General features: G+C 36.5%; 1 protein-coding gene across 8 annotated transcripts in view; it reads left to right on the forward strand.

The window, feature by feature from the left end:
• Nucleotides 1–8,108, forward strand: part of SSBP2 (single stranded DNA binding protein 2) — a 146,129-nt gene extending 138,021 nt beyond the window's left edge. For all 8 annotated transcript variants that reach the window (XM_063129655.1, XM_063129659.1, XM_063129660.1 and 5 more), the window contains one exon: nucleotides 7,062–8,108. In XM_063129655.1, the coding sequence (XP_062985725.1) occupies nucleotides 7,062–7,091 (30 nt within the window). In that variant the 3' untranslated portion in view covers nucleotides 7,092–8,108. The remainder of the gene's footprint in view (nucleotides 1–7,061) is intronic.
• Nucleotides 8,109–26,425: the final 18,317 nt, after the last annotated feature.

The raw sequence follows: 26,425 nt of genomic DNA on the forward strand, positions 1-26,425 counted from the left end.
CCAGAATAAAACCACACAGCAAAATTAATATAAGATTAAAATACAGAGTTAAAACAGTAAAATTTAAACTTAAGTTAAAATTAAGTGTTAAAATACTGAGTGAATAAAAAGGTCTTCAGCTGGCGACAAAAGGAGTACAGTGTAGGCGCCAGGCGGACCTCTCTGGGGAGCTGATTCCACAACCGGGGTGCCACAGCGGAGAAAGCCCTCCTCCTAGTAGCCACCTGCCTCACTTCCTTTGGCAGGGGCTCACGGAGAAGGGCCCCTGTAGATGATCTTAAGGTCCGGGTAGGTACATATGGGAGGAGGCGTTCCTTCAAATAACCTGGCCCCAAACCGTTTAGGGCTTTAAATGTCAATACCAGCACTTTGAATCGGGCCCGGACCTGGACTGGCAGCCAATGAAGTTGTAAAAGGACTTTCTCCATTGTTATTGATCATAATACTATTAAGAAATATCATTTTTATGCAACACTTCCATGTGCTTTATAATCTTATTCATATTTGCCATCACAGCAAACATGATGATAAGGCTGCAATCCTAAACACACTTACTAGGGAGTAAGCTCATTGAACACAGTAGGAATTATTTCTGAGCAAACGTGTATAAGATTGCTCTGTAATTTCCTCTGTTTTTCAGTTTACAAAAAAAGAGATAACTACGTCAGCTTTTTCACAATTTGAGTTTACGGGCAACATTAGCCATTACTTGCAAACACATTACCTACATGACACTTTTTAAAGAGAAAACACTAATTCTGTAAATTGGAATTGGAGAAATAGCAGTGAGAGAGGATGCCTGGCTCTTTCCTCAACCATGAAATCCCTTTTCCAAGTCTCCTCCCCTTCCAACAGCTTTTCCCCTATAGGGTTTCAAATGCATATTTGCTCATCTTATTGTTAAATCAAATTTATCCACTATGTGTCTCTGTGTGTAAGATAGATAATTGCCAAATATATGCCTTCATTCAGTATGATAATATATCATACACATTCTGAAGATTTAAAGAAGGATAAAAGAGGGCACAATTTGCATAAAATCTGCATATGCTTATTTGTTTGTATAGATGCAAATTTAGATATAATAGAATGTAAATTTAACAGAAAGGAAACTAATTAATTTCATATCTCAAAACCCCCAATTAAATTATTTAATTAATTTGCATGCCACTGTCAGATCAAATAAATTCCTCAGTTAATTTGTATCTCACTCCAGTTGAACTTCAGTCCATGGCCTACAATAGGAGGGAGTTCTTACTATGGGGGTGACTGTCTTTATTATTTAATTAATCCAAATCTAAAAGGCAAGTAGGGAATTGAGCTGTTACCATGTTGTGCATTAAGCTCCAAATGCCCCTAGAAATTGGAAATGATTATGTGAGATGATGTACCCTTGCTTCCATTCGCAGTGAGACTGTACAGAAAAACAAATAAATAAAATAAAAAGATAGGAGGGAAGACCCATCGTCAGTCACTGGCCAACTTGTGTCACGTAAGAACTTGGGAAGATCCCCCCCATAACATCTGGTTTCTTGAAATTTTACAAGATGTTCAGAGAAAGGGGGCATTGTCCTAGGCAGCCCTGGGAATATCAGGCAGTCTGGAATGAAAAAAGATTCCTGGCCACCCTAACTGCATATATTTTTCTGAAGAGAATCCAGAGTCTGACTGTCAAGACATTTATTATTTTCCAAAGACCTGGGAGTTTTTAGCCATTGTGTGAGATTTATTATTGTCATGTATTGTTTCACCATCTGGGAACTTTTTTCTCAATAGATTTAGCCAATAGCCCTTGGGCTAAATGTTCTTTGCAAGTTTTTCCTCAGTTAAAGAAACAGACCTAAAACTGATATGTGTTCCCTTCTGGGTTAGGAATTTGGGGCTATAACTTTCACATACTTTGCCTAATTTGGGGTTATGAAGACTATAAAGATTAGAAGAGATTCATAATATAATGAAATAGTGGAACCATCATGCAAGAATGCAGACTAAACCATAAAAATGTATATAACGTGAAAAATATTGTTTTTCAGATTTTGTTTACAGATACAATTGTTTTATGGAACATAGGTCTAGTGCATACTATACACCAGCATTTATCCACTGAACCTGCCATCAGCCATATCTTTGCCACCTCTTCCCTTATCTAAACAAAATACTTACATAGAATCACAGAATAGTAGAGTTGGAAGGGGCCTATAAGGCCATCAAGTCCAAACACACACACACACACACACACACATGCTCAATGCAGGAATCCACCCTAAAGCATACCTGACAGATGGTTGAACAGCTGCTTCTTGAATGCCTCTAGTGTGGGAGAGCCCTCAAGCTCCCTAGATAGATTTTAAGGATAGGATCCAGACATAGTCATACTTAGAGGAAACTCGTAGTCTAACTATGACTAAGTCTGAATCCAGCCATATGTTTTTAATGGCCCATACAACATGAAAATAATATTCAGTGTTATGAGAGGCGCATCAGTGTCATTCTATGTCTCTGATCTGTCAGAAGGTAAATACATATTTGAAGACAGCAGCAAACTGAAATGGTATTTTTTTTATTATTAAAGTTATCAGTGGCAACTCATGCACAGTTCTTAATTAAACAGGTTTTTATGTTCTTCAAATTCTGCTAGTAACAGAGGCATCACCACCACAGAAGTAGAATATTCTAAAACCTTTTTCAAGTTTTCCATATAAAATCTTGATCATTTTTTTTATCAAGTTACATAAGTTAAAGCATAGCAAAAGGCATTCTTTATACAAGATGTTTGGTAATATCTTGGTGAATTTCACTGCATGTCACTTTTGGATGTACTTGTAAAAATATTTAGATATGCTGCATTTTATGATACCTTGAATGAATCAGATGATGTTCACGATCAGAATGGACACTATTATAATAAGAGTATGAGAGAGCATACACTCTCTAAAATTAAAAGGTTTCCTGAAATTATTATAAAGGACGAATTAAAAGTACTATCTTGAATTCATAAAAACTAAAATCAAGTTAAATACTCATGTTACACTTTCTCTAATCTACGACCAAGAGATCTGCGGAGTCAGCAGCACAGCACCCGCAGCCATAGTACCACCTGCCAAGGCTACCTGGAATACTCCATTGACCTGAATGCGGGTGGGGTTCGGAAGTCTCTGGCCAAAAATGGCTTGGGGGAAGATTACCCCCCTCAACAGTGGGACAACATAACCATGGAGGGGTTTTTTTTGGGGAAACACTCCATGCAGAATATCAATGCTGTGCAGAGGAGAGTTCTTGCACAACCATTGTGTTGAGTGGTGTGTGGCAGACTATGTGGAGTTTTCTGTTACGTTGAGTTGACTTTTCCCACTGGCTACAGAGTTCTCTGGCAAGAGCAGTGATACAAGGGAGTGCTGCTCTAGGAGTGTTGCTGGGATTGATTTTTCACAGCAATTGCTGATAGGATACCATCGGGAGGACTGGGGGAGGAGAAAGGGTGGAAGAACTGTCAATCAAATGTCACATTGACTTTTACTCAACTCCATGGTAGCCAAAAGTCACACAACAGTGGGGTTAGAACATATTGTGTGGGGAGTACCTCCTAAAAACTCAACAATTGAGTGGAGTTTTCACACTGCATTGACTAACATGTTGTCTGAACTGAGCCTGTGTATGCTGCCTTGAATAACAAGCAAGAAAGGTGAAATATACATCTAATAAATAATTTAAGAGTAGAATTTAATAGTAATAAATATTTTTACTTTCATTTTTATCCCCTATTCCGCAAAGCATCTTACAATACTAAAATGATATAATTAAAAACACTCTGTGTGTGTGTGTGTGTGTGTGTGTGTGTGTGTGTGTGTGTGTGTGTATTTTCCTTTGGACCTAATTATTTAACAGTTGATAATTTGGTTTTTTTTTTCATATTTCTTCCTGTTCCTATATGGTTGTAAATTAAAATAAACTTCCCTTGAGTTCCTAACATGAACTGTAACTTTGTAATATATGCTTCTTTTTGCACATACTACTTGTGTGTATGTATTTCCAATTTTCTCTGTAACGTTGCCGTTGGGGCAAGTAATGCTATTTTCTCATAAAATCATACACAGTTTTCATTTATTTTAAAATAATATTTAATACACATTTGCTCTCTGTATACTATGTGTGAAAATGAATACGAGCACTGATATGCAACAGGAGATGGGTAATATTTACCCTAGAAATATTACCTCAATCAAGATGTGGCCTATTAGCCTATAAGCAGATACTGTGCAACAAGTAGAAAGAAATGGTTTAAAATATGCACATGTATTAGATGGGCCAAAATGTAGGAATCCATAAAGAATTTTATCTGTAGGTTACATCTGAGAAAAACTTTTTTATATACATATTTATTTCATTTATATACTGCCCCATAGCCGAAGTTCTCTGGGTGGCTTACAAAAGTTAAACACAGTAATCATTAAAACAATTATACAAAGTTTGAAAACATAAAAAGCATAAACACAGTATCCTTATAAAAACAGCTATTCTGGGGAATGTTAAAAACAAACAAACTCAGCATAAGTTGTTAAATGCCTTGGAGAAGAGGAAGGTTTTAACCTGGCACCAAAAAGATAACAATGTTGGCGCCAGGCGAGCCTCGTCAGGGAGATCATTCCATATTCATACATGTTTCATATTTGTATAATTATTACATTGCACTGTGTATCTCTTCTAGTTATTTTGAGTTCTCTTGGCCCAACATGTGGCAAAAAGTTATAGTCCCAAATTGAGAGGGGTACAAAAATTGAGTTTAGGTCCATTGTTTGAAATGCCTTCTGACAATAAACCACTAGAAATTTTGCAGAGAACCTTTAGCCCAAGGACATTAAAGCAGCTATATAAAACAACTGACAAAACGTAGTTCCCAGACAATGGAATGAAAATCATTTTCTGTGCACATTTTTTGTTTTTATTTGGGTCATGATAAACAGAGATGCCCTCTAGTGTTCATTCACAAAAAAACATTAAGCTGAAGTTAGCAAGGTCATATTTCCATGCTCTTTCAAAATATGCTTGCGCTTGATACTTTAAGGCTAGATTTTATGCATACTTCATTCTAAAAAGAAAGAAAAGGATGACCAACCAGTAGCTCTATCAGCTGTTTGCTCAATTGAAATTAAAGGCTGTTGGAACCAACAATCTGAACTACTTATGCTAGAGAAGAACTTGATCTGCTTGGCTGGCTTTCTGGGAGTTGTAGGACTTTTTTTTCTGTCTAAACAAGCATAGAATTGTACCCTTAGTTGGTTTTAAGGATCTTTGTCTTGCAGTACAAATTACCTGCAAATTAAGCAGGGGAGGAGAAGACAAGATTTATTTTTTTATCATTCTTCAATTTGATCCTACCCCTGGCTTTTTAATCATTGAAAATCTCTCTGAGTCTTTGAGATGAGGCAAGATCAATCCAATTAAATAAAAGTTTTTACACCATCCTCTAAATTGCTATCAAAATTTATCAATTTATTAACCTATTGGCATACTGTTTCTCAGTTACTATTAGTGCATTAATTATTGAAATCAGTTTTGAGAAAGGACATCCAGAAATAACAATAACAACAACAACAACATTAAAATACAGTATACACCACTTACATAAAAACACACAAACAGACAGTATACACAGAAACAACATCTTCCACCAAGAGTTCTGCTTAAAACTATGGACAGGATCTGATGTGGCATTTCAATTCACGTAGCAATTAAATTAAATTAATTTTAGCATTGTAATTAAGGATGGCAGTGTCCAGTGATGCAAATAGTTTGGGAGTGCTCCTGGATCCATGTTTGTCACCGCAGGCTCAGGTGGCCCAGAGCACCCATTACCATACATCGATGGTGCTATATAAATAAATAATAATAATAATAATAATCCTCCTGTTCCTGGACAGAGATAGCCTAGCCATGGTGATCCATGCACTGGTAACCTCACAATTAGACTACTGTAATGCACTCTATGTGGGGCTACACATGTGTGTGGTTTGGAAGCAGCAGCTAGTGCAGAATGTGGCAGCTAAGGACACCTAGCTATGCTCATATAAAACTTGTGTTAAAAGAACTGTACTGGCTGCCTATTAGCTGCCAAGCCACATGCAAGCTTATGTTATTATCCTATAAAGCCCTAAACAACTTGGGACCAGGATACCCAGCAAACTGCCTTCCCTTATATACACCCAGATGACATTTTAAATCTTCATTGGGGGTCTTCCTGGTCATTCCAAAATGAACGGAATGTCACCATGAAGAACTTCGATGGCAGGCCTTCTCTGTAGCAGCACCCACCATCTGGAAATCCCTCTCTCATGCAGTTTGGGAGGCAGAAAATGTAACATGCTTTAAATACTTTCTAAATCACATCTTTTCACATAGGCTTTCTCTGGGCTGTAACTGCTGCTGGGTTTATTTTGGTTTTACACAGTATTTTTAAACTTTTGAAGCTCTATATGTTTTTATCTGCTATATTTTATGGTTTTAATTGTGAACTGCTAGTCTACCTTATGTAATGTTTCTGAAATAAGGTCAAATGAATATAGGTAGTCTTTCAAGATTGACATCATAAAAGAAGCTAACAAAATGCCAAAAAAAAGCTAAAGTCATTTTTCCGTAAAATATATGCTCATCAGATTAAGCATGAAGGGAACAGGGAGAATCAAAACTCTGATTCTTATAATCAACACTCAAGACCCAGGGACAGTTTCTTTGCTAACATACATGTTTTATACTAGATCACTTTTTTAAGGAATTCCTACATCCACAAAATTGTCACCTTGGTATTTGTGTTTTGCCTAATATATCCCTATTGTAACATAGTGTTTGTCTTATCTGGAACTGTTTATATGGCATTTGAAATTATGGTAGGTAGAAAATATATTATCTGCATATTCCATTGATAGCTGTGTTCATTGCAACTCTAGAAATACACAGATGTACGTCACATTAAATTGTGATTGGGGTCATAAGAGATTTACATTCAAGCTCACTAATAGTAGCTTGGTGAATTAATTGCTACTAAAATGTGAATTCCTATTTTTCAGTACTCCCCCAGCATGACAATGAGTGTGTGATCCATTACCAAGTCCCTTCGTGAAGGCTGCACTGAGTTGGCCCTCTCCAGAGAGCTACTAAAGAAGAAAAAATACTCATCCCTGTGTACAGAAAAGATCTCTGCCACAGTTGGACCCACCATTTTCCCCCAACCATCTTTCCAGTTTTGTGAAGAAAGTGGGTCCTGATCTGATTTCACCATCTTATAATGTGGCGTATCAGAGCTGCCCAAGACTGAACTGCAAACAGTTATCTGTGTATGTATATGTAGGGATAGGTGTATGTATGTGTGTGTTACAGAGACATAGATATGCGCACATACATATATAGACCTGCAGGACGTTGTAAAATATTTTCACGTGACATCTTAAGTAGAAATAAGAAATAGGGACTTTTATTCCATCTTTTTTCACGTTTACATTTTAACTACTAAAAGAACTGCTTCCCTCTCCCCATCTGAACTGTTTTGTGCTGTGTATATCACTGCTTTGTAAGTTATTTTTTTAAGAAGATCTCAGATAAGTTCTGTTTTTTGTTGTCTGCCATAATGGATAGGAATAAAACTGCTTATAAGAGGGCTCTCATAAAGTTGTGTTTGATACCAATAACCATGTGAGTTGAAAACTACACTATTTCAAGAAACAAAAGAAATGCATTACTTTCATTGAGCAAGTTAAACTTGTCCACTGCCTTTCTAAAAAGTGAGAGAAAAGAATGTGTTGCAGGGGGCGTGGCGTACTTTGCCCGTTTCTTTATATATGCCTAATACTGCGATCCTAAACATACTTGTATAGTTGTAATCTCCACTGATATAATTTAGATTTACTTTTAGGTAAATTGTTGAGGATCAGAATGCAAATCCTTCAATATTTGTTTTCAAGGGAAGTCTAAGTTTTTATCAACTTCTTGATCTATGCAGAGAAATACAACATTGCTGTGTTGAGCTCTGGTTTGATTGCTGTAGCATCCAGCAATAAATGTGGCAGGTTGTCTTTCTGCCTTTGGAAAAAATAAAATTTATTCACTATGATCTTCCATAGGAGTAGTAATTAATTTAAAAAGCTCTAGATTCTATTGCTGAGGCATGCTTTTCTAGCAATCCACCACTATCTATCAAGGCTACTTAAACCCTAACCCCCCAATTATCTGTAACGAGTTAAACACTGATCAGCTTATCCTTTTCCGCAGATATATACTCACTGGCCCTACTAATCAATCTCTCCCCTTCTCCATCTAATTTCCTATTATCTGTAATTCCATCTGACATCTTTGTTTCTAAGGCCATACAAATAATTAGCATTATTTCATTTAAATATAAATACAAAGAGTCCCGTAGCATCTGAAAGACCAACAAATTTATTAGGGCATATAGTCTAATTTCTCCCAGTATTGTATCTCTTGCAGTCCAAGATGACTGAGGAATTTAAAGATATCCTTATGTGGGAAAAGTGTGACAGCACATTCACCCTACCCACTTTTTGGCAATTAATGAACTATTTTACATGTATTCCTATTTTACTTCCAATTTTGCAGTATGTTCTCAAATCAAAATCTTATTTTTTCTGCAGGTAACTTCCATTATCTGAACATCTCCTTACCATTCATTCTGCTGAATGTGTAAGGTGAACTATTGCCTTAGAAGATTTGCTTCTACTTGAGCTCATTGTGAAATTTATTTCCAATCTGTCCAGTGCACCTCTCACTGAAATTGTATTTCAAAGCATTTGAATAAGGAGCAGTGCATGGTGGTGGTCATTTGAATTTAAAGAGAAAGGAAGATCTTTATTTAAGTTGTGTTGTTATTACTACTCTTTTATACTACGTTAGCCTTGCAGAACTGAGTAAACAATTTAGAATGTGTAAAGTCACATCTGCTTACAGTTTTGCAGAATCAAATCTGTGACTCCTTAGAAATGAAAAATACATTTTTTAAAAATCTTCCTCTTCTCCTTATTGAGCACTTGGAGCAAGATAGTAATGTTAACTTGTATCCAATGCTATCCTTTCTTTGACGGAAGTTTCCATGAACGGAAAAAGTGGAGGAGGGGATTTCCATTGATTCCCCTTTCTCTATGCAGCCACCTGTGCCCCCACCAAAAGAAATCTGCTCCAGATTCTTGGGGATCCTCTGGAACAATTGATTGCAAGAAAATAGAAATTTGCAAAAATGACCTCTCTTCACCCTTCTGTTCATGGAAGCTCCACTGGATCAATGAGCCTGTGAAGGACACATATTTCCAGCGAGCCACATAACATCTGAGACATTACTACCTATAAATTGTATTTTTGTTTGGGTTGTTTATACTTTCTAATAAGTTGTTCATTGAGGCTGGTAATATAGAGGACAAAATTTAAATAGGTGATTGAATTCCAAGCATTGATTTTTTTTCTCCTAGCATGCTAAACATCCATGCATACTGTATGTCTCATAGTCCTATACATGCCTTAATGCTAAGGTGTTTCCCCTAGAGAATGATGTTTGTGTCAGGGCCAATTAACGTGTAACTGTCCTAGGAGTTGGAGTTAACTCCAACTGTCCTAGGAGTTGGAGTTATTCCAGCACAGGCTAAAATATGGAAACTCTCACACAGTAACTGGATTTTGTTTGTTAAAGGATGATGTATGGTTAAAATAACACCTTCCTTCTGAATCCTACTCCTAAATTCTTCGTGAAAAATCACATGAATTCATGTTTGTGCCTCTCTAGGAATCCTCCAGAACTAGTTAGAATAGTGAAGTATGACCTATCTTTCAAAGGCAATGATAAAGTTGAGTTTATTTTCTAATGTGAACCATACTTATATGAATACTGCTTAAATACCTGATGCAAATGGGGTATCAAGAGTGATAGACAGAGAATAGCAGAAGTAGAGGTGCTGATAACTTTTGGTAGCTCTATAGAGACTGCTGAATATGAGTGTAAAGGTTTTGCTTTGTAAGAGTTAGTATGATGTGTATCTTTTTTCTCTTCCTATTGAACTGTTTTTCATGTTCATAAAAGGTGGTATAATTTACAGCTTTCCTTCAGCTAGCACTTGCCAATTATATGCTTCAGCCACAATCTGAAGAGATTGCTGCTTAAAAGCAAATACTTACCATAGTTCCCTCCAGCATTCACTTCTGTGCAATATAAATTGCCAAATTTATACTTGGAACTCGGTTAGCTGTTGCCTTGTAGCTCGTTCTACGGTCATCAGCTGAACTTCTGGATGTCACTATCCTGGCCCGAGTTGGTGTGTATCCCAAATCTCTTCACATTTGTCCACCAGGTCCTAGTAAAAGCAATGGAGCCAGCAGAACTGGTATCCAAAAGACAACTTGTTGAGTTGTCATTAACATCTGTAATGAACAGCCTTTCCCAACTGCTTTTTATTAAAAGGAAATGTATTTGATGCTAATTTAAATATACAGGTCTCAATCTAGCTAGTTAGTGATTAAGTGCTGGTTCACATGTGACACCAAACCATGGTTTGGTAGTGCAGGAATAAGCCCTGTGCTCACACACTCTCCCTCACTCCAATTGTGGTTTGCTAGGCAAGTGCAAACCGTAGTCTGCCAATTTGAATGTAATGGTCGACTATGGTTTCCTGCAAACCAGGAAATATAAGTGGAGCAAGCAAAAAACGGGGGGAGTAGGGGTAAGCACATGAGCACAGGGTTTGTTCATGTAATACTAAACCATGGTTCGTGTTTCCAATGACCCCAAGCCCCTCTGAGAGCAATGGATCTTTAGTTATGACTATGGCTAGATTGAAACTATTATGTAGTGTTTGCATCAAAAAGATTGACTAATACTTATTGATACATATGTCACCACTGTGGTTGTATGCCAATATGCTGGATGAAGTGGGGCTATGGAAGTATGTGGTGAATTTGATAAGGGACCTATTATGAAGTTGTACACTTCAATTTTTTCCTTTGCCTTGGTATCACAAATTTTAGCCAATAAATATTGCACTGACATTTCCTGAGTTCGCTAAAGCTCATGTATTATAAATTTGTTCCCTGATTACTATTTTAAAGAAATGCATAAATGTTTATGTGGAGATTTGGCATGCAACATTTAAACATCAAAAATGCCACCAAGATAAGAGTCAATGCTGCAAAAAGTTTACCAGAAAAAAGTAATTTCTTGATTTAATTAATTAGAAGTCGATACAACTTCAGCACTTATTCAAATCTAGTCTAATTGGACTTTTAAGAATGACTTTTGTAAATGCTAAATCGTAGGCAAGATCCCTTGGTATGTTAACTTCTAAATTTTCTTTAAATTAGCTAACATTTGGGATGAAAATACACATTGATCCAAATTTGAAAGTGACACTTTTAAAAAAAATATCAAAGAACTTGAGTTTTGAGCTTAAATAAACTTCATTTTCCAGTTTATGATTAATATCACATTTTATTCAATGTGATGCAGACCCAGCTGCTCTGATGTGCATGTAGAGATCTGCTCGAAGAGAGGTTGCAATACTAAAGAATGCCCTTCATGCAGTTGCACATGGAACATTTCCTAGACTTGCTCACATAGAACTCCTTGTGCACACTGGAGCCTCTCCCTACTCATTGGGACTATTTGATCGGGGTAATTAACCTTTCATTCTGAGATTTCAGGCTGCATTTGCTAATTTATGAGCTCTACTAATGTCAGGTGGACTTTCTGGAGAAGAATTTGGGTTTTCTCCCCATTTCTTAGTTCATTTTGAACACTACTACTGAACTTGTTGACTTACCTTGTGCTTAAGGTATGTATTCATATTTTATCACCGAAATAGGTAATAGTGTAGCAACTTCTAGCTACATTTGTTTTGTCTTTTTTATGTAAGATATGCAAGGAAGCTTCTCATGTAATGAGAGGATTTGCCATAGACATGTGGATAGATGTATGTCCTTTTGATATACATCTTTTGACCAAAGTTCAAGTTTGATTTATAACTTGACTCCATCCATTTTTCTGGCCACATTAGTGTGTGTGCAGTGTTTTGTTTTAGAAAAGGAAGTTTAGAAAGTAAATGGGTTGCTTTTAAAGTTAAATTTGCTGCAATCAAGGGTTGTGGGAAACCATGCTAATTCTGCATTATTAAATTGGTGTTACTTTCAAAAATCTTGACTCCTGAAATCAAATCTATAAGCCAGTATTCAGAAGCAGCGGTTTTCGTTGTTACAAGATTTTATAATTTAGCATTTGTATGTTTGAACCAAGATCAAAAGGGTGACATTCAGTGTTGTGCATGTGCACTGTGGCCTTTGCAGTCTTTTCAAAAGCAACAATTGAGAATCTGTGGAGTCTCTAGAATGTTGTGTGATATCATATGGAGAAATGCAGCTGGAAAAGTAGTGCTTTCGGGGTGCTGACTTACACTGCTGACTTACACTGTTATCATAAACTTGCTGTGAATAGTCCTGTTTGCTTCAAGTAGTAACACATAACCCAGCTAGAGTTAAGCACTTTTAAATCCCACAATTTCAATGGGAGAACTAAGCACATATTGTCATACCTCCCATTGAAATCTGCAGGGCATAAAAGTGCTTAACTCTGGATATGAGCCAGCCAGAGTAAGAAACATGATATGCACACAAACTCTTGCAAGTTTTAGTTATATACACTAGACTAAGCTCAAGGTATCCCAGCATATGTAAGAGATGGTGTGCCTCTACACACTTTCTGTGATAAAAAGGCAGGGGAACTATCTCTAGATTTTTATAGACTGAAATGTTAACAGAAATTTCATTTTCTTCGTGGTCTGTAGTCCAGCAGTTTCTCACATAATATCCACAAAAATTCTTTTAATGAAAGGCCCCACATTTTCACAATGCTTTGTATCATTTTGAGAAAAAGGGAACATGGAAAGTGTATTTTCACAGTACTAACATAGACAGCAATAAGAATTGTTTTTAAGTACTTTGCACCAAAACCATGGGCAGAATTCTGGAGGGAATCCAAACAGAAGATCCTGGTTACATAAATAGTAGTATCACTGTAATCACTTTTTACAGGTACAAACTACTACTATCGGAAAGAATAGTTAATACATTTAGCTTATTCTGAATTCTTAACCTTTCCCATCCAACAATGCAAGAGTTTCCCATAGAACTCTTAGAGGAAACTATTTTCTGTTTTCAATTATTGTATTTTTGATATTGTATCTTGCTTTCTTTATTGCATTTGTTGAGAATTTGTTGATTAGTAGCCATATAAATTAAATAAGCTAATTATTATTTAAGCAGAATTATACAACTCACCAGAAACTGGCAAACCAGAGACTTTATTGGAAAGCATTTAAGGTAGGTAACTTGTAACCCTAAAGATGTTTTGCCTACAACTCCCATTAGCCCTATCCAGCATAGCCAGTGGTAGAGGTTGTAGGCCAAACATTGCCCAGCCTTAGAAAACACTGCTCTCCTTACCTTTCCACACCTCCACTGCACAACCTTTTCTGCCAGGTGTGGGCACCTTGTTGCCCTCTGGATGTTGAATTCCAGCTCCCATTATCCTGACCATTGGCTATACTATTTCCAACAATAAGGACATAAGAGCCCTGTGAGATCAAAGCAAGAGTGCATCTAGACCTACATTCTGTTTCCAATTATTGCTGCCATGTGCTTCCAGGAAGCCCACAAGCATGAAGGCAACACACTACCTCCCCTTGTGTATCCCTAACATCTGGTATTGAGGCCTCTGAATATCAAGGTTGCATATCTATCATTGCTAATAGCTGCAGACATGTCACCTTTTATGAAACTAAATTTTTAAAGCCATCTAAGTCAGTGGTCAGTGAATGATGGTGAATTTCATATATTGTATACCACCAACCATTGTCTCTGATGAGAATACTCACAATAAAACAGAATTTTCAGAAACTTTGCTTCTTCTGCTCTCCAAGTCCCCTGAGTACCAGCCATCTTTGTTCATCCAATTTCCCCTCAGCCGCCCTTTCTTTTTTATCAGTTGCTTCTTCTACACCTCTCAGGCTCTTGTCCTCACATTTGTATCCTTTTCTCTCACCTCCTGGTCCATCATCTCCTGTTCTCCTATCTCCTTCCAGACTTCTTTGTCACTATACGACCTACCCCCTGGCTAGTGAATGTTCACAGATGGATACAACAGCCATCTAGAGTTTATATAACTTTATTTTAAGCATATTTTTTGCCCTTTTCAATTTTCTGAGGGGTAAGACAGGCAAATTAATATTTTTCAGCAAATCTTCATTTCTGATGTTTTAATATCTTATCAATCATTGTATTAGTTTAGTCTGCACGCTTCTCATTTGTAGGACACTTTCCATTCTACATGTCTTACCTCAGGATTGTAATTTCTAGTATTCAGAGCACAATAGCTGGGAAAACACGATTCTTACTCTAGTTAGCACATTCTTGATTGTGTTGAAGGAACATGGTAGTATGAGTGTTAAGAGATAGCCACAGTACTGAAAAGTTTTATGAGATAATTTAGTAACAAGCAACACAGTTCTCCCTTCTCCTTTCCGAATGACTGCCCCATTTTGTGAGTGCTGCTGCTGCTGTTTTGCTTTGCTTTGTTTAATTCCGTACTGGCACTTCTCCTCCATCTAGATTTTTTAAAAAAAATAGAAGTAGAATCAGGAATGCAAGCTTATTTCAGTTCATTGCCCCTTATTACTGAAAAGAAATATATATGAGTATCAAACAAATGCTGAAATACAGTTGGAAACTATTTGATTGTGCAGTAAAGCCCCACATTTCTATGGCTACAATAAATGTGGCAAATTTGTACACCAGTGTTTCTGCAATAAACTTGTAAAATGTGGACTTAAAGAGTCATGTTCATACATGTCTCATCTCACACTTTACAAGTTTTCTACAAGAAACACATTTGGTGTAAGTATGGAGCTTCCCTAAGTGTCTATAAAAGTATCTACGCAGAAATGCTAAGTTTGGGTATTGTGTTGTAAATTGTACATAGTACAACAGTGTATGATTTTGTGAGTAAAGCCCATTCCTTTTTCTTTCTGTCACTGTGTATTTCCCTTATATCATGATGTGTAATAAAGGTTTACATTGAGCTGCAGATAGTTGCTACAAAATCCATTAAAAGGTATTGTTCCCACTTATGAGTAAAGTCCGAAATGTAGTTATGAATGCACTATTCTGTTGGGGTTTCATCTTGTACAATGTAAAGTTCATTTGAGAGATTAGAGCACTTCGCAATGTGCTAAACAGAATTTTCTTTCAATCAGACAGCAGCCTGAAAATGGCTGTTGAGCGCAACAAAGAGGGAGAGAGAGAAATTATGATTTCACTTTAGTTAAATCGTCCTTATGCAGAAAGTCAACATTGTCAATAGGAAAGCTAGATTACACTGAAACAGACATCAACAAACTGATAATCTAAGATGATGCCATTGATTTAGAAGTACAATCACAGAGACAATGCATTCTAACAGAAGCATCTTTCTGAGTAGAGTCCTTGCCTTATGAGATTTTTAAGCAGTAAAGCTTTTGAGTATTCTCCACTCTAGAGAAGCCCCATACAGAAGTGAATTTCTGTGTATAAATTGCCTGTTATGAAATCAACAAGCTGCTGCAGAACTATAGAATCCCAGCATACAGGAGATATACAAAAGGGGCTTTAACACAGGGATCTGCTGTGTAATTGTGGAAACTTCCTTCCCTCCTTGTTGATTAGCATGGGGAAAGTGGATCTATGGTTGGGGTGGAAAGGTATCAAATGCATTAATTTTAACTGTTTGTAGAAATCCAAATGTTGCTATAATTATAGCTGTATTCTGAAACATTCAAAATGCTAGTGAAATGTTTTTCCCCTAACAATTATTTTCCAGTTTATTGTGTGTTAATATATTTAGTATGAGATTAGGAATCAAAACCAGAGTATAGCCTTAAATAAATGCTATATACACTACAAAGCATGAAGCTTTGTTGTCTGCAGACTTTTTTGAAGTAAAGATATTACTGAATCAATTTTTTTTACCAACATTTATTTCTTGAACCAATAATTAGGTAAATTTTCATTAGTTTAGTTGCTAAATTTTTATTCTTCATGACACTTGTTCCCTTGAAAATAATTTATTGTGGCATCTTTTTCAAATAGTGCCTAATGCTAAGAAAAAAAGCATTTGTTATACAGTTTGTTCTTTTCGGCCTTGGAAGTGTTTCTTTTTAAGGAAAAGGGAGAGAGTTACATCTAAAGGGGTTATGTCTGTTTCAGTTGTCTAGTGCATCAGTAAACTATTGTCAACATGTTAACATTTGCACAAGATACTCTGTAGAAAATGTATTTTTCTTTTGTGACTCACATTATAAACATCCATAACTATGGATATGATGTAAATTATTGTAGGTTTTGTGTATGAAACCTTTTCACCATATATTACTACTGTCAATTCTTGTTTCAAAACAAGAGTAGTTTTTGATTGTATAGCCATATGTCTTATTTACATAGTACCTGTTCTGTCATCAAAACGTATTGTTCCTATATGGTTAAACACTTGTTAAGCGTGCATAGTGGTTTCAAGTTTTTCTTCTAACCCATGCAGCAATCATTGACAATACAGATTCTGATGTAATATAGTACATACTAGTCCAATCCATGTAATTTATTGAAGGAGTTTGCATATTTTTAAATGTATCGTCCAGCTGCTTTGTAACTTATAACATTGTGATCCTATGCTTGTCTACTCAGAAATAAGTCTCATTGAGTTCAATGAGCCTTACTCCCTGGTAAGTGTGTATAGGATTACAGTGTACAATAGCTTTATTTTGGATATGTATGAATCTAGTGGAAAGTTAACTGTTGAAATTTAAGATACAGAAGACTGGAATGCTAGACTTCAATTATTTGTCAAGTAAAAAAAAATCCACCCAAACATTTTTGAGAAACAATTTGTTTTGAACTTCCTCAGTAATGTAAAAAAAACAAAAACCCAAATCCTATATTTTTGAAAGTCCCTAGGTTGCCTTTAAAAATCACTAGCAATTTTCTTGTTCAGTCCCATATAGGATCCAAATATAATCCTTAAATCTGCAGTCCTATGCACACCTGGAAGTCCTATTGAACTTGTGGCTTACATCTGAGTAGACACATATAGGATTGCATTACAAGCATCAGAAAGCAACACTGAAGTAGAAAGCAGTACAGTAAACCTTAACAAATTGCTGTAAGATGAAGTTTAAAATGTACAAATACCATGCATTTTCCAAAAGTAGCTCTAGTCCCACTGTATTTTATCTCAAATACTTAGACATAGTGGAAAGGCGTGTTCTGTTCCACCCCAATTCCTCTCTGAACACAAAAAAGGTCAAATATCTGTTTTTGAAGGACTACTCTAAAAGATGGGGTCAACACCCTAAGCTTCTTAATGAGTCTACAAGTAACCTCTTGAGTAATTTCAGAAGCAAGGCAATCTACTATGATCAGAAATCCAGCAGCTATGCTTATGTTTATTTTAACTTCTAGTGGGAAATCAGATGTTAGTGACTTAAAGGACAGATTTATTGATGCTCATATGCTTATTAATAGCAGTATCTTTGATTTAGCAGACTGAGATTGCAGGCTGACATAAACACTGAAATAAGCTCACAATATTTCCCTAGTACACCAGATAGGTGGTGTGGTGACACATAATCACTGTGGTTGGTACATAATCACGGTCACCCACAGCCCAATTGTAGTCAGTACTCACCCAGCATATGTAGTAACATGTTCAGTAATTCTCTTTTCCCAGATACCTGAATATAATTTAATCCATATTCTCAAAGAATACAATCATAAATGTACACAATACATACTACCAATGGGATCTCAATAAAATTAGGCTATGTTAGTATAAAATGCTTAGAAAGGCTACTGTACATTTAAATATTTTGCATATTAGTTATTCATTAGTTTAACATAGAAAATATTGTAATCTGTTTACTAAAGTAATTCAGATCCTTGGTAATCTGAATTAACTCCATAACAAAATTAAATAAAATCCTTACACAATACATTGCTTTCAACTGTTCTCTCTCAACAGGAAAACCTGATCCTAAATAACCGTTATTTAGAAGCAAGTCTTATGGCATGAGTGGAATTTGCTTCCAAATACAGATGCTTGCAACAGTAATATTGGAACACACATTAGAGCAATGGTTCAATAAATTGCAAACATTTTACTTGTATATTCATCTATCATGTAGTACAGCTCTATGAAGCAATTTATTTCCTGGGAAACTATAGCATTCTGGAACACAATTTTGGACACTGAGATTTAGCAGCCCCTAAAGTTTGGAGTACAGTAATTCTAAAATGTCATTGACAAATAGAAGTGAGAGTGACCCTTTGCTTAAAGTATAAAATCTCTGTAGGGGTTGATAGAGCTGCACTGATAAACTTGCCACATTCATTTTAATTGTATAAGAACTGCACCATCCTCTGCTCCAATTCTTGCTATTAACCTTTCCAAACTGCTGCCTTTTATCCCTGCCTTTTATCTTTGGTATCTGCATGTGAGACTTCTTGGGCTTGGTACTTCGGCAGCAGTAATGCTCGTTCCCACACTCCTAGGTTAAAGTGAGAAGCCCTAAAATATGGAGGAGGAGGAGTTTCACGTCTAAGATTTCTCAGCTACTTTTCAGCACAGAAAGAAATGCTGCAGCTCTTCCACTGTGAGAGCAATGTGAATACTGGGCGCAAGGAATAGCAAATGAAGTAAAATTGTCAGTCCTATGCTTATTATGCACATCTCTAATTTCTAAGCACCAATAATTTGCAAACTTGAATTTCATTTATCTTTTCAACAGAGAAATATAGCTTTCTCCTATTCATTTTGTATCTGTAGATATTAGTACTTCCTCGGGAAAGCAGCAAATTGCAATGCGGAAAACATACGATATTAATACCTTTTAGCAACATCAAAACCTTATGATTCTTTCAAGTATGAACTCAAGAATTCCAGCTCTTTTAGAAAACACATGAGATGTCAGTTCTTTACTACCCAACACACAGAGTGGTAGCTTGCTAAGTGGTACAGAAGTATGTGAATAAGTTATTTAGTGCCGCCATCGGTTTTTATGATTAATTTTCAGTGCACCTAAACATTTTTTATGACTAGTTGAAGGGAATTTGGAAATAGTATTATAAATGTAGTCAAGATTATTTAAAATGTACACTGTGTTGACCTACAATTCTTATTTTCCTATTCCTCTTAATGTACATTAATAGCCCAAACTTCCCTTTTTAAAGTAGTAGTTGTTTCTTCCTTTTATTGTTCAAAAAACTTTATTGAACATGGGTACAGTTGACATCTCATTCTGCATCTCATTCTGCGTACTGGTTCCCTCTTGGAAGTGCCATAACATAAAGTGCATACAAAATTGGCTTATTTTTTCCCATTAATCTTTGTCCAAGTGACCTCATGTACAGAATATGAACACCCTTCAGAATGCAATGTATTTCATAAAGAAATGTATACATACACACTTGTTTTTCTGGTTCATACATTAATATCGTTAGAAAGCTTCCTTCCTTACCACACTTTATCAGTACATTGTATTTATTTTCCACATTAAAAGGCAGGTAGTGTTTCACTGACTTTAAATGAAAACACTTCAACAGAATTCCAAGAGAAAAATCTCAGACTGTATAGATGCCCGTTATCAAAGTCTCATCTAATATTTGATGAAAGATGAATCCCAATGGAATCTACACACTTGGATTCTGGCAAACCAAACCAGCAGCTAACGTGAAAGGTGACAGCCATGTAGAGAACCATCATACATATTACTCATTTAATGATTCTTTGGCTGTTTCACCATTTTAGAGCATATTTAATATTTTACTGCACAGTTCCTTGAACATTAACTTTCTACAACGTGATCTGCACTTTGTGCAAAGCAACCAAACAAGCAAATAACCTACTTTGCACCTGCCCACCTAATCGTCTGAAATGTCATTCAAGCCATAAATTCCTTTGAGATAACTTGTGTTTGTGCAATCAAGGCAGTTGGGTTTGAGGCCTTAGGTGTAAAGATGGTTCACCATATACAGTTTATATATGGGTGCTTGGGCGCACACATGCGCATAATAAACAAGTCTGGTGTCTTTCTTTGAAGCGAGGTATCTTTGAATTCCACCTACTGTACTCTAGACTTTTTTTAATCAAATATAGCATAAACATTTTCTTTAAAAACAAGGAAGTGATACAAATACCTTGCTAATAGATTTGATATCAAAACTAAAGACCAAGAAGCGAACAGACAAATGTTTTGACATCAAATCTTTTGAAACTTTTATTTAGTGGAAGTGTAATTTAGAATTAAGTGGAATGTCTGAACAAACTGAGGAGTTTTAGAAATAAATCACTCAGCAATCATTTTGTAAAATTTAACTTCTAAATGCACTATGATTTATTACAAAAATATATTTTCTTCTGCTTGCAGATATGGTTGTTCCATTTTGTGATAGGTTTAAACTAAAGCAGTTAATTTTGTTGCACTGTGTAACTGCATGAATTCATCAAGTGTACATATGTACCTGTGCAACATTATTTGGGGTTTTGTATTTGAATTTCAGTATTGGTTATTTTTGTATTTTACTTTACCTGTATTGGAGTTGTAGTAGACATAATTTATACATATGATTTTAAAACTTTTGCAACTGAAAAGTCTTCTTCAAATTGTAAAATTTTGTTGATGGAAACTCATTAAAGTGGTATAAAATTATATTAACAATTGTTTTGTGTTTTGACGCTCTCTGTACATAAATATGTATTTATCTGTTTTAATGGTGTTGTGTCTTGCAATTTTGGATACATTTTAGAATAAAGTTTCATTTTACAAAAATAAGTTGTACTTTTAAAAGCTACGTCCTTGCCATGGTCCAGAGTCACTCCCCTAAAAGTCACAAGTGAGTGGGGTTATCCAGAACTTTACACGGTGAGTAATTTAAGCATTCTGGCCAGGATCCAAAGAGCTATTTCGGGTGCATGTAGGGGCTTTAGCATGTTCTTGATCAGATACTAACCCATGCCCAGATCTCCCCCATTTAAAAGCAGTTTTGCCATGTGGCACAAGGTGCAGTTTGAGAAATATAAGACATTGCACTACAGAATTAGTTTTTGTGTGTGTGCAAAAAACCATTTTTATTGAATTTTTCGTTTTGTAGTGCTTTGAAACTTGGCTTCTGAAATGAGGTCATGTATGGGGCACTATCAACAAATAAAAAGCCAGGCATTCAGGTAACAAGGGCCCATGGCAACCCTTTTTAATTCCTTCAGTTAGCAGTTTGACCCATTACATATGTGTGTGGGCATGCACACATACACATACATATATACATACAGAAAGAAATCCTGTTTTTCTTGTTAAGGTTCTAGCAACATATGGCTGTTGAGAATTTTTAACAACACAGATCAAATAAACATGTATTTTTAAAAACAACACCAACACCAAATTCAGGTCTGTTTATTTTAAAAAGGAAATGTCTAACACCAGAGGAACTTCAATATTCAACAGAAGTGTATTTGTTTAGAACAACATTAGGTCTGTGCGAATGTAAAAATATATGCAGACTTTGATATGTGCACTATAAGACTTCAGATTTTCTTTCAGTTGCAATTCCAATGATCATGAAACATTATTATTATTATTATTATTACTACGATTTTATCTGTTTCAAACACCACCTCCCATCCATGGCTGAGCTTCTGTTGTGTCTCAGAATATTTAAGAAGTGCTGTATAAAAAAGATCCATTGAGAAATGTTTTATACCTGCGAATCTGCTATCTAGGAAACTGTGTGGTGGTGGTGGACAGTATTCATGTAAGACCTAGAAGCAGGAGAGGCATGGGGGACTGGGTTAAACCATTCCTCATCTCCCCCTGCACCATGCTCCCAATCAGATTGAGAGGGGTTGCCAGCACTAGCTTTTTGTAAAATAAAGAGTTGCGCGTGGGAAATGTGCTTTACATAACTTGGATCAGATATCATTGTACTCAATGGGACTTAAGTGAGCAAACATACATGGGCTGGGCTGTATATCTCAAAGTCTTTAGAAAGTAGTTTGTACCATATACATTTTTCTATGCAAGAATCACCCCAGTAAGTTATTCCTGTGCTTGGTTACCATTAAAATCACTTGTATACATATGATAACAAGAAAATGCTTTCATTTGGAACTGTGTACTCTAATGAAGTTTACAGAAATCTCTGGAGTCTACAGTTTGCAAAGAAGAAACACTGCATATCGTAAACATTACAGTATTTATCACTTTATGAGTTTCCAAATACAGAATAACTCCCTATAGCAGTTGGTTTTGTTTTGACAAATTTGCTTGGATTCTAATGGGCTTTCTTTTCCCCACCATATATTCTTCACTATGTATAAGTATTACCAAAACTTTAGCAAAGTGTACATGAAGCACAGGACTTGAGATTTATCCCCAAAACCTTGAAATTGACCCTAAATTCCCCTCACAGTGTAACTGTACAGTCTCCTTCCTAGAAACGAGTCATTGCAGAGAAGTTTAAAATAGCTGCCTTCTCTCTCTGCAGTAGTAACTAGAAGGGCTATGTTTTTTTCTCTCTCGTTTTAATTCCAGAATCCCTTTCTCCTGCCTAAAAGAGATCTCATTATCCAGGCTGAGCACATACAGCTCCAGGGAATTCAAGAAGGCTTATACGTGAGCAGATTTAGACTTTGCATTGCTCTGGGATGCCAACAGCTTTGCAGTTCCTAATCTTATAGCAAACAACAGAGACACTATGGGCAGAAGCACTGGTCAGCTGGGTCAAACACAGCTTAGATGAACCTTCGCCATAAAAGAATTTAAAATAAGGGACATTCTGGCTAAAAGCGTAAACAATTCAAATGTGACTGTACATTTTGATCTTAATTTAGTGATAGAAGCCAAATGTAAATATGTTTAAAACTTCTAAAATATAATGTTTGGGACTCTCTTTTTGAATTATTAACATTATATGAGTGAAAGTACAGCCCAGAGAAAGCAAGGGGGGAAATAATGGAATAATGGCCACTGCTCATGGTTTATAACCATCATTGTGCTGCAATGGTTAAAACCAGTCAGGCCAGCTTTCCTGAGCATAGATTTCAAGATTCGTCACGAAAGTGCCAACTGACAATAATAAATCAGCAAACATAACTGTTAAAGTAACAACAGAAATAAATTCAGTGCTGAGTGCAGCCTAATTATTAGTAAATATGCCCTCATCTAGGATACCTCTACAATGCTGGATTTTCTGGCAAATTGTATTTTGCATAAGGGTTAATTGATTGGCATTGTTACTTAGGTTTTTTGAATCGCCCAGAGAGCTTCGGCTATTGGGCGGTATAGAAATGTAATAAATAAATAATAGGACTTTGCTTTGAACATGATAATGAAATCTATCCAGAGGTTGAGTTTCTGAACAGACACATTCTATTCATATGTTGACAAAAAATCTGCTAGAAAGAGTATTTTATTTCAGAAATGCAAACACCAGAGTTTTACTACCACCCAAGGCAGCTTTAAATATAACTAAGAAGTATACATATGGATAAATAGATTTACAGTAGAGTCCTTCAGATATTCGAAATGAGTATGTGATAGGGAGGAATGGGATCACCTTCAGCAACCCCATTCTTACAGAAGGAGCTCCAGACCTCTCCTGCAGAGATGAGAATGTTAGGGGCAAAGCTTGCATGCACAGCCCTGCTGCTCTTTTCACATGTTTAGTTTGAAAGCTTGAAGAGAGCTAGTACATATCTATATTGTAATACAAGGAATGTTGGGATTTTGAAGTGGTGAACTTTCTGGCAAGCTCCTGTGATGTCACCGAGTGTTCTACTTGCTGAGGAAATCAAATGGTCAACAACAGAATGATTCACAACTGTCCAGCTTCTCAGATGGAAGTGGAAGGTCAGTTTGACCAAGATTAAAAGCTGACACAGAAACAGCCAGAAAGATCTGTGCAGGCAAGTAGAAAGACTGAGTACTACAAAGCTGTGTAAGATGTCTCAAGAGAAAGGGAAGTTAAGGAGAAGGGAGCAGGCTAGACAGGACTGACAATTTGGTATCTAAGGAAAGAGTAGGCGGAGGACATAGACCCATAAGAAAAGGTCAAGAATACAGAGAAAGTGGGCTGTATAAGAAGGCTGAATATCTTAAGGACAGGCGAGCTATATATATTTTAGTAGGAAGGGGAAGTAACGGAGAGATGAATATGCTGGTCAAAAAGAGATGGCTATGGGGCAGGAGAGCTAAAGCAAGTAAGACAGAGGTTTGAAACATATCAGCTTGAGGAAATGGTGAGGTAAGAAGAAAGGGGGCATGAGGAAAATCCTAGGGACAAGAAGGGTCTGTTGACAGAAATAAAATGGACACTCAGGCCTTATCTAAACCTAAGGATTATCCCAGGCAAATGGAGGGGTCATCACTGCCTGCTCCCAGGATCCCGTGTGTCATTTGGATGCACCGGGATGATCCCGGTATATAGGCCTGGTCTAGCCATGGCCTCAAGGGGCAGATTAGTATGACTATGGGACAAGAAAGCCGTAAGGGCACAGGGTTGTTAGCCCCACCCTGAGAGCCCCGTTGCCATGGCACTTACTGGTGGTTCAGACTCTGAGCTGTATCTACTGTTACTCCTTCTTAGAATAGATCCATTGAAATGAATAGAACTTCAATTATTTAACTTATGATGATATTAATAATAAATACCTTTAACTTATTTAACGTCTCATTCATTTAAATTGGTCTAATCAAAGTAGGACTAACATTGGACACAACTCTCTGCTTTAATGTTGAGTCATAATGAAAAAGACACACTTGCAGCTAGGATCATGCAATTCCATTCCAATGTGAACTTCTAGATCTCAATGAGAACTTTGCCTTTTCCTTATCTTATCCCCTCACTACATTGAAAAGTCTTGTCTTTCCCAGGTGCCGCCACCAGATGTCATATGGGGAACCTGTGAATGAGCCACCTGTCAGTTCACTTACTTTACTTACAGGATTGTCCATGAATTTTTGGGGTTCTCTACTGCATACCTGACATCTAGCTGACCCTCAGTTAGATTCCTCGGAATAAGAAAATACCAGAAAAAAGCTGCCTTAGAATAAATTTCTAGTATGAAATAAATTTCATACTTTCCGTCCATCTAGCTCAGTATTCTCAACCTTACAGAGAGATATTACCTATAGGAATCCTGCTGTGGCTGAGATTGTCAGACTTAACCTGAAAGGCTGGTGTAAACTAGCCTCTGCATAAACAGAGTGCAAATGTAAAATTAATCCAACAAAACTATTTTTCTCAGACTTGTGGAGTACAGATAATAATAAAGCTGCTAAAAGGCATACTGTTTGATTACCATTCTAATAAGGAAATTGAAATTTCCCCAATCCCAATTCTGGAATGATGATTCTATTGTCATTCCATTTCTGGGACAACAGTAATTTAAAAACTACCATTATGTAGCTGATAACTGTCATTCCACTCATCAGAACATCATTTATTTTACACTGAACTATTGTGCATTTTGCAAAGAGTTACTGTTGTTCTCAATTTATCCTGCTGTTGTTCTATTCTGCGTGATTAGACTGAGAAAAGGCCTACAGCTCCCAGCAAGCCCAGCCAGTACAGCTGACTGTGGCATGCTGGGAACTGTAAGCCTTTTCTCAGGTCTAAACATGCATAGAATTGCACTCTTAATCTCTTTTAGGTGTTGTTATTCTACCATATGAACTACTGTAATTTTAAGGACAGTCCTTTCACGACTGTTTACATTGAGGTATACTACAGTGCAAACTTGTAGTGTTTGGCTATTGGGCGGTATAAAAGAGTTTTGGCTATTGGATGGTATAAAAATGTAACAAATAAATAGTATTGATTTGGCTGCTTTCAGAAGAGCTGTCATGTTTTAGATGAACCCAGTGATTATACAGCAGTATGCTATCCAGTGGCAATTGCCCAGGGTTTTTCTAGTCTCTCTTCCCCCACACCTTCTTTCTTTCTAATATTAGTATGTGGTTTGCTGATAAGTCTTTTCCCCATAGCTAGTCCTCCCTTTGCAATAAGAGAAAAAAGAATAATCAAGAGAGTCACAAAAGTTAAAATGCACAAAACTGAAAAATCAAACTAATGGAAGGAGAAAGTTGGTACACAAAATGAGTGTCTTGGCCAATGCCTACTAACCAGCAGTGCCAAAGGTTGACTGAAACATCTGTATATATTGCACCTTAAGGATGAAATTGTATACACACTTAACTGGAAGTTAACGCAACACAGCACCCTGTTGAACATGCTTCTTTTTTTGGTGGTTTTCTATGTTTCTTGTGAGCTGAAAATTGAATTCACTGAAGAAACGAGTCTACGATATTCA

Source organism: Elgaria multicarinata, chromosome 6 (genome assembly GCF_023053635.1).
Source record: "Elgaria multicarinata webbii isolate HBS135686 ecotype San Diego chromosome 6, rElgMul1.1.pri, whole genome shotgun sequence".
In the NCBI taxonomy this organism is placed as follows: Eukaryota; Metazoa; Chordata; class Lepidosauria; order Squamata; family Anguidae; genus Elgaria; species Elgaria multicarinata.